The 18516-nt window shown below is 41.1% G+C and overlaps 1 protein-coding gene across 2 annotated transcripts; it reads right to left on the minus strand.

The window, feature by feature from the left end:
* Nucleotides 1-10231: 10231 nt before the first annotated feature.
* Nucleotides 10232-18259, minus strand: LOC147885040 (calcium-transporting ATPase, endoplasmic reticulum-type-like). Of its 2 annotated transcripts, XM_087397179.1 has the most exons (11): nucleotides 18163-18259; nucleotides 17963-18061; nucleotides 17745-17811; nucleotides 15674-17652; nucleotides 14956-15058; nucleotides 14712-14833; nucleotides 14093-14371; nucleotides 13551-13934; nucleotides 12834-12943; nucleotides 11476-11704; nucleotides 10232-11320 (listed from the first exon to the last, which is right to left on the minus strand). In XM_087397179.1, the coding sequence occupies exons 4-11, from the start codon at nucleotides 17027-17029 to the stop codon at nucleotides 10748-10750; spliced, it is 3156 nt and encodes a 1051-aa protein (XP_087253305.1). In that variant the 5' UTR covers nucleotides 17030-17652; nucleotides 17745-17811; nucleotides 17963-18061; nucleotides 18163-18259; the 3' UTR covers nucleotides 10232-10747. The 2 variants fall into 2 exon arrangements, with proteins under 2 accessions (XP_087253305.1, XP_087253306.1); XM_087397180.1 differs by lacking the exon at nucleotides 18163-18259 and having other exon boundaries at nucleotides 17963-18095.
* Between the last annotated feature and the right edge of the window lie 257 nt (nucleotides 18260-18516).

Below are 18516 nucleotides of genomic sequence, written 5' to 3' on the forward strand. Positions count from 1 at the left end.
AGTTGCACTTTCTAACCTCTTTCTAACTTTCATTTCTACCAAATATATGGAAATTTAAAGAAATGATTACCGTTTCATACATAAGAAATGGAAAAATATGAAAAATTTTATGCCATTTCCTATTGCCATTTCTACCTAGGTTTCTTATAATGAAATAATTTCATGACTTAGTTAATAGTTTCATATGATTCTATCAAGCTACATTTCATGTCCTTTTATAGAATTCCAAGTGTTATTCTTTTGATTCGAAAAGTTGTTTAACTAGGAATGGCTAATCAATATATGAAAGTAAATCAAGACCAAATCCAAAAAGTAAAAGAAGAAAAACTCTAGGTATATTGTTTTTTATATTGACTTACATTTAAAAAAATCAAGAAATAAGATCATTTTCTTAATTTGTCTCTACTCCCATATAGTAGTAGAGGGAGAATTATAATTTATAACAGAACAAGTAGTGTATCTATAGTATGTGAAGTAGTTAATAGTCTAGTAAGTAGGTAGCATATTGTAATCTATAGAAGAGGGGAAAAAACATAAGACTTCCAAACAAGACCCCCGTACTAATGCCCCAATGCACATGGGCCTTCTTTGATGCTATTGTAGTTTATATCTCTCCACTCTAGTTGCATTGATCTACCCACTCACAAGATGGCATTGGGGAGTTAAAAAATGTCAAATAAGGACCTTGTCCACATGAGTCATGTTTGACATTCTTTTGGTTTTCCCTTTCTGTACTCTATCCTACATTACTCTACCTACTTACCACCAGTAGACTACTTTAGGTATATGAGATTTTAACTAAATAAAGAAAGAAATACATAAGGACTGTGGACCATGGAGGGAATAAATTTGATTGATTTGAGAACTATCTTAAATCCATAAAAAATACATTTTTGAAGTTAAATTCAAAAGGAAATTGATCAAATTTTAATTCAATCGATCCATCTAGTCATCTCCATATGATGTTCAATCTTACCTTATGGTAGTATCTACCTTTCCTAGATGGTACATGTAGAGTACTACACAAGGACAATAACTATCCAATTTGTCACACTTCAACCTACTTAAATTTTATAATACGAAGTGCATCTTATTAGTTACTAAATTATAAAAATGGCCTATAGTTCTTTTCTTGGGCCTTTCTATGGGTATGTAGCAGAGCTTGGGATCCAGAGACACTCTGCAAATTCCTCACATGTGACAACATATGGACGGCACTTACTTGAGTTGGGAGCAGCCCATGATCTCATCATTACAATGGCCTTCAGAGATGGCCCTCATCCAGAGGATTCACTTGTTTTCCACATGGTGTGGGACTAGCATAATAGACTACCTACTGGGCCCATTATCTTTTTTCTCATGTATACATGGACTTACAGTACCTTCCCCCCCACGCGGACCTGACCATTTATATCTAGCCTTCTATGTCCTTGTTACTACGCCACTCACCATCGGGAGAGCTCCTACTACACTTGCTCGTGCCTAGATCCAATTTGATCGTGCCCTTGATCTAGTATATGTGAGCCACTTAGCCAGAGATATTTATGGAGGATGATGTAGACCTTGCCCATGCCTCAAATACCCTTGTCACAGTGGTACAAGACACTGCCACTAGATCCTTTCCTATGACCCGCACTGGCTTGAGATGGGAAGATACCCCACAACCCTTGGTTTGATGAAGAGTGTAGAGAGATGCAAGCCCACCTCACATGGGTGCAAGCCTTGGGTAATTGACATCATCAGAGACCGATCGGATCTTTCGATGACTGACATGCTATAGGAGGCGAGCTTTCCTTACAAGATGGATGAGATTATTAGATCGTTTCGAGGAGGAGACCCGACTACTGGATGGACTTCTTTTGGAGGGGAAGCCACCCATTCCCATTACTGACCTGGGGGTATGGCACACCTACGCATGCTCCTTATACAATGTCCCCGAGGTAGGAACCACCGGATATGTTTTCTATGCCTCGGCCCACTACATGTCACTTGTTTACCACACAAAATGTACATGTTGCACTCCGCCAGCTCCACAACCAGAAAGCACAAGATCATGAGGGCATATGGATGAAGAATTTTTCACATGGGAAGGAGGTCTTTGACCCGATTCTTGCACAAATGCTCAACAATGTAGTATGCCATGAGTTTCCACCGGCTTGGGGCACTACCACTATCATACTGATACACAAAAAACGAGACCCCATGGACATTGGGAATTGTCGCACCCTCATGATTGGCCACACATTGGCCAAAATCTATGGATCGGTACTAGAGAAGGAGATCAACATCATACAAAGGCATGGAGGTAGCAAGCATTAGGGCAGGCAGGATTCAAGAGACAACACTCTACACTAGATCACATTCTCACACGAAGGGCCATCATTGAGGAGGTGTGGTTTAGACATTAGAAAGTCTACACATGTTTTGTGGACTTTCAGAAGGCCTTCGACACTATCCCATGATCCTGAATAATCAAGAGACTACAGGAGGTGTAGATACCAGAGATGCAGATCTGGAGTGTGATGAGCCTATATGAGTCACTCAGAGGTAGAGTCCATGCCCCAGGAAGTTTATTGGATTGGGTCAAGAGCACGATTGGGGTGAAGTAGGGCTGCCTCCTCCTCACCGACTCTCTTCGACCTTTACATTTATGAGTTCACTTCCTTCATAGATTGCCTAGGGGTGAGGGATCGGCCTCCTGATATAGATATTGTTGTATGTTGATGATATAGTCCTTATATCATCTTCAATGGAGGGGTTGAAGAGACATTTGGAGGCCTTAGAGGTGTTCTGTAGAGAGAGAGACCTGACAGTCAATCGGGGGAAGACCAAGATTATCATCTTCAACACCTCACGAGCAGTGCTTTGCCAACTAGCTTCACGTATCGTGGCGAGCCCCTGGAGATAGTGCAGTCCTACACATATTTGGGAGCAGTCTTCATAGGACCCATTTTCACAATGACCCATGCAGCCCAGGCATGGATCACATGGGGACGCAAAGCTTTGGCTCAATTAGAGAGATAATGCTTAGAGGCACACTTCTAGGATCCACACCGACGAAGGGTTGGATTTTTTACACAGTGGTACGATCGACTGCTATGTATGCAACACCCTTCTAGCGATGCAATCTTCCAAGGATAGATTGGAGGCATTTTGAGTGGCTATAGGTGATGATGGGGTCCAGGATAATTTGATGTAAGCCCTCATTTGCCCATGCGATAATGCAGGTAGAGTTCGCCATGACGCCTCTCTAGGTTGATGCCATCTTTTAGACCATGACATTCATCCACAAAGTCTAGGACTTACCTCATTGGAGACTTTTGAGGCTAGCCCTAGAGTCATCCAGACGACTAACAGAGAGTGGGGCTGATACTTGGCATGCACGCATATCTACATGGCCTTGCCAGGCACGGTATCCAAATGGATAGGCTTCCCCCTTTTTAGTATAGTATGGGCACACCTCTTGAGTCGATCCCACAAGATGAGATCAACTGTATCATACGGTTAGACCTCCTCTAGCTTCATACATCTCAGACTTGGGGAGGAGAGGACCAAGAGCTCCCCACTAAGACCAAATTCTACCATGACCACTTCTTGAGAGTATTGGAGGAGGGATTCATCATCAGAATCCCAATATCTTAAGGATAGAGGAGTCTCCCATGCAATGAGGATTTCCATTGGTTAGATATGGGTTTCATCCCATCAGTTGAGGATTGAGTCAGGGAGAGCCACATGTATACCTAGAGAGCAGCGAATCTGCACACTATGTATGCTAGGGGCAGTTGAGACTAAGGAGCATTTTCTTTGTGTTTGCCCAGCCTATTATGAGATCCGATGGCATTACCATTGTCTCTACCTAGAGGCGAGTGGCTTCAGCCCTTTATCACGACCGATCCATTTCATGACCAGGTCTGCATTGGGCTCTATTTGATGGATATGCATCGACATAGGGAGACACTACTGCAATATATTAGAGAGCAGTAGAGGATGTCCAGACCGCAGGACATAGAGGCTGACAGGGAACAATAGCACGTCACATACTTCTATACATTTGAGTCAGCCCCAAGACACAGTGGAGTTGAGGAGGAGGAGCTAGCTGACATAAGACCAGCCTAGATTAGCAGCCAACACAGTACTACCCTGAGAGGGACACAAAGACCTCATGCGAGATAGAGGTGCCTAGAGTACATTCTATTTAGGTCTGGCCTTTCATAGCATTCCTTAGGGGTGACCGACAGAGACAAGGGGTCACTTTGGACATATCCAAGAGAGTTCATAGATTGACAAGACCACGTCCCCCACCATCGCAGTGGAAGATAGCTCGATAGACACATATCTTCACAACTCATCAGAGAGCATCATGTTGATATCAGGCTTCAGTTTTTGAGTCCCAGCTCCGAGAGACTGAATTGTCTCAATATGTATTTGGATCGATTGATTGATTGATTTATTATGACTATGACTATGACTATGATTTTGCTAGCATAGACTAGTATTCAGCAAGGGCCCTAGCGTGCCCTTTGATTTAGCCCACTGAGGCTTGTATGAGTTTGCTTTTTCTGTGCACTTTGTCCAAGAAGCCCGCCAGGCCTCCCACATACATTAACACATCTCTCTCTCTCTCTCTCTCTCTCTCTCTCTCTCTCACACACACACACACACACACACACACACACACACACACACACACTCATTGTGTGTGTGTGTGGCTTTCCTCCTCCTCCTTTTGTAGAGAGGGATTCTTTAGCTTGCAAAGTAAGCGCACGCACTACATAAAGACAAATTAAATTATTTTATTGGGTCTTCCTCATGTCTCAATTTTTAATAAATTCAATTTTTTCATAAGGCCATAAGTACAACAAACCATCGCAAGTAGAATTGGCAAAGAAAATAACAATTCATGTTGGGGTTTTCCTTAAGAACCCAAGATTAAGCGGTCCATATTTTACTATCAAAATAAGGAAATTGAGCTGGTAACAAACAAGCACGCTAGGAAGGGGGGATGGAGTATAAGTATCCAAGTATACCTCATAAGGGTACACACCATGAGGGGCATCATGGACTGTTGGAATCCAAGCATACCTATGTCTTTCTCCTCATCATCTTGAAGGCAATCATCTTTCAAACCCCTAATACATAAGATCGTTCTATTTTTCAATCTAGATTCCTACTCATTTACTTCCATATGAAGGCCAGCTTCATTTACTTTGTTACTTTGATAGAACTTACTTGATTACTGATCATCTCCTTAACTGTAGAGTCCAATTCTGGTGCTGGTGGAGATTGCATTTGTGTAATACTTTTGTTGGTATTTTTTTTTCCACCACTCTCCATGTCTTGCACCTTCCTTCCAAGAGCTGCAAGTTGGAACTTGAGCTTTTGTATTTCTTGTTGTAGGTAATAGATTTGCTCTTGCAAGTCTAAAATGATCCTTCACTTCTAAAACATTGCATGGGGGGGAGGCAGTGTTAGGGTTGCAATGGTCGAGTAAGAGACTTGCTAGTTGGAGTTGACGCAAAGGTCTTGACCTTGGGAAACACCATGGCGGCCTATGTGGATTTGGCAACCCCTTGCTAAAACTAACCCCTGGGTTGGGCTAGGGGTTTTGCCCAACTAAGGGCTAGGGGAGGGCTACAAAACTTTAAATCTTTGAACCCTTAACAACAATCTAAAGTAAGCAAAGATGGTTGAACTAATAAACTAAAACTGAACTAGAATTAATGGCAAACCTGTTTGCCCTGTGAACCTATGGCTAGACTATGATTATGAAAATAAGCAACCTTTTGGCATGCCGTGGCAACCTCTAAAGATTGGAGATGGATCTAGATTGAAGTGAGAGACTAAGGACAAAACTGAGGTGGTAGAGGGACAAGCTGAGTCGATTGATGGGTGAGATGAGATGACGTACGTGTGCATGTATGCACACACGTACACGCACATGCCCACATGCACATGCGCACACACACACACACGCGTGTGCGTGCATGCATGCACAGAGAGAGAGAGAGAGAGAGAGAGAGAGAGAGAGAGAGATTCTCTCTCAAGACATAGCCACTAATCCCAAAAGATCTACTATCCCAAGACTCCCTTCCTCCCTTTGCTCACTAATTATTTTCTCCCATCTAGGCCATGCCCCAAACCTCATGTATTCTTTGCCTTTACTAAATGCCTTACATGCGACAATTATTCTCTCCTTTTGAATTGCCTTTGACCTTCTATCTTAGCCTTGATTCTAGTTTAACCTTTGGTTTTGATTTGTCCTTCATTTGCCATTTGTATCCTTTGGTTGGCTATTGCCACCTTTAGCTTTTTTGGGGGGGTGTGGTGGGAACAACCCTCTTGAAGGAGATAAGCACCCATGTTGAGTGGCTCTCAACTCTAAAATCACTTATGAAGGAAAGTGACTCAATGCGCGACTACATTAAAAGGTTGACCAAATCATTATAGTTTCTTAGATAGGGACATCAATGCGCTTGCCATAATCCTATTAAACATGCTTCCTCAAAGATTTAGAGATTTTATGGGTAGCATTAGACATTATAATGTATAAAGCCACTCGTCTTTGAGGAGATATCAGCAATGTCATTGCAATAAGAAGCAAAGGCAAATTCATTTCATGGAGAAATTTTAATGCCTTCTTTGCATTAGAAAAAGGTGAAGGCAAGGTAATTCTGACAAGGGCAAGCCAAAGCATGACAAAGATTCGAGAGGTGATTAGCCTTCTAGTAATGGAGACAATAAGAAGAATAAGAGTTTCTACTATGAAGGATTGTAGTAAGAAAAGGTGATAATCAAATAATCAAAATAAGGTTTGGCAAATGTTTTTGTAAGTTTATATCTCTTTTTTGTTTCACACATGCAATGATGAAAATAGATTGCACATATCAAATAATGAGTGGCTAAAGTTCATGAATCCAATACATTTGTATTCAACCATGATGGTTGTTGGATAATAGGAAGTCAACTAAGTCAATAGGATTGGGGATGTTCCACTCATTGTTGCTCAAAATAAAGAGAAGATAGTACAACGCTCTTACTTTTCAGACCTTTGTAAAAACTTTCTTTTTGTGGCTTTCTTGACTAAGCATAGATGAAAATGGCATTTGACCATGAATACTTGTTCATGACATCATTGCATGAGAGGATTGAGGAAGATGGTCTATATATGAGTATTGCCTTACCATTGTACAATCTAGAAATCCATCTTTTTGACATGAAGACTTAGTCACATCATTGTAGCAAGGGCGAAGGCAAGCATGTGAGTAGACTTCCACAAATGGAAGCACACCAATTGTGTACCAAGCTCATGGAGGACAAGCACTAACAAGTATATTGTTAAAAAAGGCCATAATTTGGGCCAAATCTCTGCTAACATTGATCCATTCTAACAATTGTATGAAGATGGTAGCCATGCTAATATCAAGGTGGGCATATTTTCTTACCGCTAGTGATGATTTTAGCCATATGATTTGGAAGTTTTTTATGGCAAAGAAGTTACAATACTTCAATAAATGAAAAGACTGGAAGGCTAAGGTTGAGAACAAGACTAAAAAATGATTGAATAACTTTTAAAATAAATACAAAGAGAGAACCAATTCTGAGTGGCTCTCAAAGAAATCAACCATGGGTGACCAAGGATGACTGGATACCCCTCCCCCTTGGTTGGCATTCTATGAACTTATTCCAAGTGGTCATATTTTAAAGATTACAAAATTTAAAAAGTGCTTGCTTAAGGTAGCATGAACCTACTACTAATTCATTTCAATTAGATGCCTACTACAAGAAGAATGCAATTGAGATATGGTTAATGTCGACAGATACATCTTAGAAAAATGTTGAGGAGAACCATTCCATGATGGAGGTGAGTTTGACTATGATAAGGGGAATGAACTTTCCATGGTTCTTGTGGGAAGAGATAGTCAACATGTCTCTTCACCTCTTGAGCTAATTATAACCAAAGCACTCAAAGGAAAACCATCTAGACATATTCAAGTAGAATACTCATCCATATTTACTTCAAAGCTTCTACGTAAGAGGGTTATGCTCATCTTAGCAAGGAAGTCATGAAAAAGCTAGAGCATAGGAGCAATGCCATCCAAAGATGATGAAGATTGTAGTGAGCCAAGGAATCTTTCAAATGCTAAGAGCCTCAGTTTGAGATAATTGTAACTGCAATTCAAAGGAATACGTAATTGGTGATCCCAAGATAGAGCTATGTGAAGACTCAAAGTCAAAGATGAGTATCCATAGTAGCCAAGGAAGTATCCTAGAAAGGAGAAGACCATTCCTAGAGGGTATATAAAGACCATGGAGTACATAAGAATCATCAATGTTAGTGAGAGCCTTTTGATGAGGCAAAGAGACTTCATCTATTACAAATTCAAATACCCTCTAAATACCATGAACTTCACATTGTAGATTAGGTGTGAGAAATCAAAGAGCCAAGGTGATTTGATGAAGCAAGGCAAGATAGGCTTGAGATATGCTACGAAGAATGTCAATACCAAGTGGATTTTCGAGGCTAAGGAGAAATCTAATGGCACTTCAAATAGTACTAGGCCAAGTACAAACTTAATGGCACCTCAAATAGGAATGGGCTTGAGTAGTTGCCAAAGGGTTATGCATAGGAAAAGGTCTTAATTATTGTGAGAGTTTCATCTTCATAGTCAAGATGACCAAATTTTAACAGTAAGAGCTTTAGCAACCCATCACCAATGGACATCGATAAACGATGGTGAGTCGACATTTTGCATGGAAATCTAGAGGAGGAAGCCCACGTAAAACTCCAACATAGCTTTCTAAAGAAAATTCTCCAAAGAATGAGTCCAAGATAGAAAAAGGTGGGCGAACTTTGTGAACTTAGTACCACAAAATCAACAACTCCTCACTGATTTTACTCATTCATAGTCCTTTTTCCATGCCAACCTATATCACTTTCAAAGGGAGATAGGAGGATCCTTTATGTGGTTGTTGACATGATTGTAATGGAAGGAATTCAAGATCCAAGCAAGATCTTATCTTACTATAACATATTTTGAAAAGATTCAAGATGCAAGTACATAGTTTGATCTATTTCACCAATGACACTACCAAGAATCACCAACAAGTAGGTAGTTCGATTTGTTTCACCAATTGTAACACAAGCCAAGAGTGACTCCCTGGAAGACAAAATGATGTGCTTAGATATCTAATGTTTGTTTAGACATGATTTCCAAGAAAACACGATAGTGATTCTTCATACAACCAAGGTTGCTTTGCAATGGCCAAGAACCAATGTTTCTTGCTCAAACAGAGCATGTCGAGATTCAATACCATTTCATCCAGGACTTCAGTTGGTCTCCAACATGTTCCCCATAGCTCTTCTTGAAGAGCAGACGAAGCACCTATACAAGGCTAGAAGTGGGTCCACAAAGTAATAATTGAGAAGGGGTGCTAGAAATCAATCAATGCTCTCAATGTGTACACATGCCCATCATGTCTATGTATATCTATAGTAGGAGTGCAAGCGTGTGCCACAATGGGTTATACGTGTGCCCATCTGATGGAGCTACATTGAGATAATCATAAGGGCCTCTATCTACATTCTACAACACACGTACATCCATGGTGCATCTCATATTTTCAACACCATCATAAAAAATATTGCATATGTTTATTTCCACCTTTTATAATATCATCACTGCTCTTGAAATACTCCAATACTTTCTTCCAAAGCAATGGATATCCAATGCTTCAAATTGGCATTAGTTGCTTTCTCAAGTATTTAACACAATAAATTGGATCTGTGCAACTCCTATGGCAGAAGAGGACGGCTTGTTGCTGGAATGTCCCAGTCTCTACAGCTTAAAAGCTCTTTCAAAATGAGCTTTGCCTCTTGTATCTCTTCTCCTTGTGAGCTGCAAGAAATTATTTTAGTTTTGATGGGACATTTCTATGTCATGTCACCTGAAAATACAGTTATGGCTATCTTCACGCCAACCCTATTGGATTGGAAAGTAAAGTTTGTGCATAAGCTAGTTGCTTTTATCAATGCATGTAAAAGAAGATTTTCAGAAAAAATGACGAGAAGATAGTACACGGTTGCAGTCATCGAGAGATGTTGTTCAATATGATCCCAAAAAAGAATAGCTCCAAGATGTCAGCTAATACTCATGATGTTTCAAAACATTCAAAGCCATGTGTGTCAAGAATTGCTTAAAATGGGACTTCAGTATAAGATATTGAGGTTCATTTGAACATCAGAGAGCACTTTCTGTCCAAGAGAGGCCATTCATGGGAATTCGTTAGGATACCAGTTCCATATTTACATTTGTCATATACTAAAATATGTAACAGTTAAGTTTACAACTGACTGATGGCTCACAGACGGGTTTTTTAAACCATGCTAAAGAAGATCCTGTTTTGGCTGGAAAATAATCCTTGTGACAATGATTGATACTTTTAGAATGCTCCCATAAAAGAGCATGGAATGTCTTGGGTGGAATGATCTGTATTTCAGGTGCCATCCTCCACTTTGACAAATTTCGTCCACACTTTTTGGTAAGAGACATTCTTCTTACTTTACATATTTGGAGGGAAGACCAAGGCTGTGTCAAGGATCTGCACATTGCTTATGCCTGATGATATGTTTCTGTGGTCTGCCAGACATGTTTGTATACCACTAAGCATAAATCTGTTTGCTCCATGCTTCCCTAGTTGATCCCCACTTCTCTGCACAACATTATCTTCTGAGAGTCCCTGATGTTAGTTATGAAGATTTGAACTTCTCTGACTGGCATGTTGTTTTCGACAATCTTCTGCCAATGAATTTAAGAAATTCATCTATCAATATGACAGGAAGAGAGACCAGAAGGACTAAACACCACTCACTAAAGGTAAGGGGAACAATGCCAAACAAGTTGGCAAGGAAGGGCACGTAAAGAATCAAAACATGAAGCCCAAAAGACGTTGACATAGCCAGTAGAAGCCAAGGATTAGCCCAAGGAGGCATTCTTATAAGGCTAACATCTTCAGATAGGGCATTCAGGGAGTTGAACATCTCTATAGCAACAAGCACAGAGAGTGCAAGAGTTGTTGCTTTGACTTTTCCTGTAGTAAAGTAATCACATGGATTGTTGATAAAAGAAAATGTCTTTGAGCCGGCAGTGAATGGAGAAACCTCAAAACCATCCCAGTTGTGGCATTCTCCCCAGCTTGTCAGCTGAGAGAAGGTAACTAATGTATGCCCATCACCAGAAATGTCAAGCCCCATGAAAGAACCATGAGTATACCATAGTACAAATATGCCGACAGTTGCCAGGCCAACATACAAACCAATTACCTGTTATCAGAAAAACATAAAAATGGTGAGTAGAGATTGAAGGTCGTGGTAACTGGAGCTCTATCTGCATTGTTTTATACATCTGGGAATAAAAATAGACATCTTGTAGGTTCCATGAATATAACAAGTAATTCTCAGCATTCGATAGCTCATACCAGATATCTGAAGAATATCCATGCATTGATCAGCACGTCATCTTTATTGCGAGGAGGTTTCTTCATGATATACATATCTGGAGGATTAAAACCAAGGGCTGTTGCAGGTGGCCCATCTGTGACAAGATTTACCCATAGAAGCTGCACCGGGATGAGGCTCTCTGGAATGCCTAAAGCAGCTGTCAGAAAAATGGAAACCACTTCACCAATATTGGAAGAGATCATGTACCTGTGATTAGATCGACTGACTCTGGTCAATATAAACAGATATAGTAGCTTTAACTTTCAATTTCAATTTTTCTATCCAATATTTTATGCATGCATGAGCTTAATGGACATTGCAAAGTATACAGAAGAGAGGTACAATCGTAGCAAAGATTTTCAATATCATGACTTTCTTCAAAATAGGGAACCTCTGTATTTTCTGCCTACTTTTCTGAATTATAATTTTCAGATGGTCTACTTAATTGGCATGCCAATAAAATATTTATGTGCTGAGTAAAAATTCTCCCCAGAGAATATTGAACCAAAGCCATCTGCTGGTCAACTATTTTAAAATTTCAGCAGGCTTTATGGAGCAAATCTCAGTGTGCTTGGGTCTCTGCAGCTGTATATGATAGCTTTGGATTCCAGATATTTGATAGAGTTTTACTTCAGATAATACGACCTTATATGATATAATAAAGAAAAACAGGTCTTATACGTCTTGTAAGAGAGGCCTTTAAGGTTGAAAGACTTCCAAAGCGTAAGTCATGCAGACAGATCATCTAGGCATATATGACATTGATCAATAGAGTAAAAATTACCCTTGCCTATGAAGGTTTATGCCAGTCCATACTCCAATTCATTCTGTTTTATTCTTTGTTCCAAGACCTTGAGTAAATGTCTGAAAATAAAAGACCTTCAACCCATGCAAGGAACTAGCCATGGCTATCCAGGAAGAATTTAAGCAAAGCACTATGATTGTATGGATGTGACCAAGTAATGTCTAACATGCAACTGTGTGAGCTATAGATTTAAAAAATTTAAGTGGTCTACTGTGAGGATACAATCTCTTCCTTTATGAACAATTAGAAGACAAGCTCTCAATAAATTCAAATTAGGACCCTATTTCAATTCAGTCCCTTTTTAATTCCGGACTGAGTTAGGAAGATCAAAATGAACATCAAGCAGAAACCGCCTTTTATAAGGCTTATGTGGACAACAGCCAACAACTTTTCTGCAAACTATTTGCACAGTTTATCTTACCATTAAAGAGCACATCTCTAATTTGACCTTCTAGAGCAAATGTTTAGGAATCAAAATCATATAATGTATTTGCATGTTAAGGTTTAGTGCAAGTAGGGACAAGGAAGAACCGGATAAAAGCTTTCATATTGCTGTAAATGGAGCGTCCCTCTGCTACTGCAGCAACTATAGTACTGAAATTATCGTCTGCCAGAATCATGTCTGCTGCCTCCTTTGCAACCTGCATACATTCATTAGGATCACTATACTGTCTTAGAGAGGCATTGATGTGCACTAAACTTACAAATAAAAATAAAGATTACTAATATATAACTGGCCCCATTAAGGTTTCTAGCACTAAGAGCAAGGGGATATATTATACATGCACATCTGCATGCACGGTTGAACAAAAGATTGATACAGTGATACCCACAGTCATGTGAAACGAGTAGTTTTACACAGATCTAAGCAATCACAAAAATAAAGACCTATATGCTACAGGGAAGGCCTTTCTGAACCTCACATCTACTTGTGCAAAGTGTCCTAATGCAGTTCTATACTCCCCGCTAAAACTCTGCACGTGACAGGAGTGGTGACAAAGGGCTTAAAAATGTATAGAGCTCGAATACCTCTATCTAACCCTATGTCGAGAGGTTCACATACCATAATGGGTAGCCTTAATATGTTTATTCTATTCTCACCAGTGAAACTCTGCATGTGACAGGAGCGGTGAGAAAGGGCTTAAATGTATAAGAGTTCGAATACCTCTATCCCAGTCAACCAATCAAACTCCACACTTGATAGGAAGGTCAGTGTGGATGACAAAAATACTAAAAATGCGTCAATACCTCTGTTCCGGCAATGCCCATGGCCACACCAATGTCTGCAAGCTTTAAAGCAGGGGCATCATTTACACCATCTCCAGTCATTGCTACTACTTCACCAGCATCTTTCAACATTCGAACTATGTCCTGTTTGTGCTTTGGTTCCGCTCTGGAGAAAACCCGACCACCTGAACCAGATAGAATTTTGGACTGCTTCTCGAGTGGCAGAGCCAAAAAGTCCCTTCCAGTGAAACTCTTTGAGCTCAAATCCTCGCTCTGTGAGAAGATACCAATATCTCTGCAGATTGCTTCTGCAGTGTTCTTGTTGTCACCAGTAATCACCATCACTCGAATACCAGCTTGTCTGCAGTCATCAATTGCTTGGTGAACTTCCTCACGTGGAGGATCCTAGAGACATACAAAAAAGTCGTTTAATATCCAAATCCTGTAAATGGATGTTTAAACCAACCCAAAAATGCAGGGATTTGATGACATGTTCTGGAAAACTAATGATGGATTTACCTCTATAGAAATAAAAAAATGGATAGGGAGCAACGAATACTTACTCTTAATCCTAAAATTCCCACAAAAATGAGGGCACTCTCAATGCTGGCATAATTAGCAGGATCCTGTAACTGTGCATGAGCAGGATGTTTTTCACCATCATATCCAGCGAACTCCCCGAGATCTTCTTTATAAGCCAACGCCAAGCATCGCAATGCCTTTGAGGTCATAGTGTGCATCTTCCGTAAAATAAGTTCTCGTGATTCAATATCCATTGGAGCCACAGCTCCATTGGCCAACTGGATATAAGAGCTTCGCTCGACAATATTTTCAACAGCACCCTTAGATAGCATGTCAAACTAAATCAGCCTCACATATTACAGCACAAAGGATTTAAGAATTGTGTAAAATCCTATGAGTTTACAACAGTAGGGTCTTGGAATATGAAAACACAGTCGCGTATATTTACACCAACACCACGTAACAATATATCAACAATAATGCAGTTCGTGATCATGAGCTGTGCATAATTGAGTTGTTTTTCAAATTGAGAGTCCCCATTTGAGTCAGTGCAGCAAAATGCAAGAGAGCATTAACCTATTCCATGCTAAGAATACCAAGCATGTTCTTTCTTTCCAAGGCCTGAGTCAGCAATAAACTAGTTTTTTTGCACATGCATACCTTCACAAGAAGCTTGTTGGTTCCAGTTCTTCTGCGCACAATAACACTCATCGACTTCCGGATTCGATCAAATTCCAACAGAGCCACTCGGATTTCCTTTTGAGTCCACCATTCACAGCACACTGCTACATTTCCAGATGAAATTTGTTAAAAGTGTAGCTTCTGGGAATCTTAATATCTTCCCCATAGGTGTTATATAGATTATACAAACTTAACATCATCTCTCGATTGAGCTTCAACCTACCGAGTTTAATGGTGCAGTCAAGATACGGCTTAGTGTTGGCAGCTTGCAGTTGGATTTTGTATTGTACCGCTGAGTCAGGAATGCCCATCTTCTCTACCAAAACCTGCATATTTGGGAAATATGTTGTAACAAAAGGGATGGGATACTAAGCAACACAACAAAATGAAAACCATTTCCCCTATATCCGGTATCCAAGTTATGTAGGGAACACTATGAATGGAGTGTCCAACTTATCAAGGGAGCACTATGAATGCAGAATGAGGCTCTCGGTATCTCTGTATTCACCAACCAGGAAAAAACCTTAGCTTCAGGCACTGTTTCTTAAGTGCTATGGCATTTATCACTGCAGTGCTTCTTAAAAACCAGCTTGCACTCGCATACAAAGGGCAATAAAGGGAGGAAAATCCAAGCTGCTAAGCCCAATTGCTTGCTGATGTATTATTCAGTACAGTTCTTACGGAACACAAATTCACCAAAGAAGTAGCAAAAGAGATCTAGAAGAAACCGAGTCAGAATTGGAAGGCTATACTGTTAATGCAGACAAGTAAACTATTAAAAGGACTACGGATAGAGCAAGGACTTAAGCACGTCCAATCTGAAAGAAAGCCTTTCGAATCCCTCTCGATCTCTTCTGACTTTCAAATATAAGACAACATGGCAGGGTCCTAAAGGTTTGTTAAATAATTCCTCTAGGAAAAGCAAACCAAACTTTGGATACCTTAAGAGCTGCTTCTGTAGGTATGCCAATGGCTCGGAACTGGTGCGACTTAAAAACAACTTCCGCATCATTGCATAAGGAAGCAACCTCTGCCATGCATTGCAAGTTTGGATCCATTGTTCCTTTAGACCAACCAACAATTCCACCTTCCATTGGGTTGTATGTGGTACCTTCCACTTGAAAATCCCGAAGAGTGCCAAGTGAGTATCCGTTGGCCACGAATTCTGTAACAGACATCTGATTTGTCGTAAGGGTACCTGTTTTATCAGAACAGATGACTGTAGTGCAGCCAAGAGTCTCTACACTTGGGAGTTTGCGGACGATGGCTTTCTTTTGTGCCATCTTTCGTGTGCCTAATGCAAGACAAGTTGTAATCACGGCAGGTAAACCTTCTGGTATGGCAGCTACAGCTAAGGCCACTGCAATTTTGAGATAGTAAGTACATTTCTCGATTGAAAATTTGAAGTTTCGCGGCCACCCATCCACAACATCCCAGGAAAGGAAATACTTGTAATTTATTATCCAGACTAAGAAGCAAACGGCTCCAATGGCGGTTGTCAATGCCTCCCCAAATTTGTCGAGCTTCTTCTTCAGGGGTGTCTCTTGGTCCTCTAGAGCAGCTTCCTGTATTTGTGTCTGGATATGCCCAATTTCCGTGTCCATTCCAGTGCTGATCACGATACCTGTACAGCCTCCATTCACGATTACAGTGCCAGCAAACAGCATGCAATCTTTGGATTGTAGCTCCACGTCTTCCAGTGCTGTGGGTAGATTACTCTTGAGAACCGCCATACTCTCCCCAGTAAGTGAGCTTTGCTCGACACGTAGGGTAGACGTTTTCAATTGTGCAATCCGTATATCTGCAGGAGCTTTATCCCCCACCCGTAGCTCCACTATATCTCCAGGAACCAGTTCTCTTGCGGGGAGTTCTGAAATGAAGCGATCCTCTCTCAACACTCTGGCCCGGTCTGGTTGCAGATCTTTCAAAGCTCCTAAGGCTCTTTCGGCATTGCTTTCCTGCCATACGCCTACGAGGGCGTTTAAAACCAGGATCAAAAGAATGACGAGAGGCTCAACATAGGCTGTGATGCCTGTTTCTCTACCCTCGAACAACACTAAAATGAAGGACACGAAAGCAGCAGAGAGAAGAATTTTGACAAGTGTATCGTCGAATTGCTCGAGCACTAGCTTCCAGACGGGTTTGCCACTCTCTTTCCGGAGCTCATTCCATCCATATTTTTCTCTCCTCTTTTCTACATCAGTATCGCTGAGGCCAGAAGCAATATCAACCTTGTATTCGTGTAAACACTGATCTACGGATCTAGCCCATGCCGGGTATGATTTCAGTGGCGCCATTCTTACTCTTACGAGTACCACTCGCTTCTGCTAATGATCCCACTTTGAAAGAGTTCCCCCTCAAATATATTTATAGATGGGCGAGCCGGGACAGTTTATGCGTCTCAAAGTATTAGGCGTGAGCCTACTAGCGCAACTGCCTGCCATTTTCTCTTTGAGGAGAGAAGCAAAGCTATGCGTAATTCTAAGCAGTTTCCGAAATGGGAGAAGCTTCTGAGAAATTCTGGAGAAGTGCGGTAAGAACGTGCAATGCAGACGGGTTGGTTGGCAGCACGCAAATTCAGAAGCGCTTGCTTTCTCGACTTCTGAGCGATCAAGGAGAAGAAAGGCACGCCATGGAGTCTGTGGAGATGAATAGTAAAGTAACGTAGTGTGTGGAGAGGTACTGGGAAACCGAGGCGAGGCAATAAACAAAGAATCTCAAGATGGTCGTCAACTCGACAAGGCTAATGGAGCAAGATAAAGACTGACGACGAGGCTTGTAGGCAAACGTGCAAGCGTGAGGGGGACGAGGAGGGCGGGACCTTGGGATTGGTCGAGGTCATGGCACAAGACGACGAGCCACAATTAGCATCTGAGCGGATTCAGCAAAACTGTTTCCCACTGCTAATAATTTCATGAGCCTGTCACAACCTTCAAAATCAGCACTGAATCGGATTCCGGCATAATCGTTAGCTCCACGCACTTTGTCAATGAAAGATCAAAATTCCGTTACCTGGTCGATTCTTCGTCGGTTGCTTTGATCTCTCTGGTTAATCTGGCTACAATTTGTGCTCAATCGCCTGCAGAAATAACCACAACGTGCGCTGGCTACTCTCACAGCTTCCGATTGATAATGGGAAAGCTAGGAGCGCGTGTCGATGTATTTCAACATGCTCTGGCGACTTCAATCATAGAATCGCAGCTTCGAAATGGAAAAGAATTAGAACTCACAGGCGTTGTTTTCAATCTCAAGAATAGGGGAAGTCGCCGTTACAAAGAGAGAACTGCGCAAGGATTTTGATGCGCCATAGCCACGAAGCAGGCAGCAATCTGAAGGACGCATCAATTCAATCAACGGAGGAAAAGCAGCTGGAAGACAGAAACTCGGACAGAAATCAATCGATTGGAGGGAAGTTTCGAATGGAAACTACCGGAATGGCAGCTGATTTTGATCGGAAATTAGCTCGTGATGAGATCAGTGCAGCCTAATTTGCATGCAATGCATGCAAGCTCACCACCAATGCTTCGATCGAGGCGATTGCCTACTTTTGCTCAGAGATCATCATCTTTTTATAGATCAGAGTTGCAACTCGCAGCTACTACGCGGAAACTTCATCACCTTTTTACGGAGCCATCGCTAAGCAGAAAATATTCTTGTCCCCACGCTGTCCGATCATCTCCCTTGCGCGCACACCATGCCTGATGAGAGATTTTCGACAACGGATCTCTCTCTCTCTCTCTCTCTCTCTGTGATGATGATCATCGTAAAGAAATGGATGAAAGCG

Source organism: Dipteris shenzhenensis, chromosome 26 (genome assembly GCF_047967505.1).
Source record: "Dipteris shenzhenensis isolate YYH24624 ecotype China chromosome 26, Dip_SZ_1.0, whole genome shotgun sequence".
NCBI lineage: Eukaryota > Viridiplantae > Streptophyta > Polypodiopsida > Gleicheniales > Dipteridaceae > Dipteris > Dipteris shenzhenensis.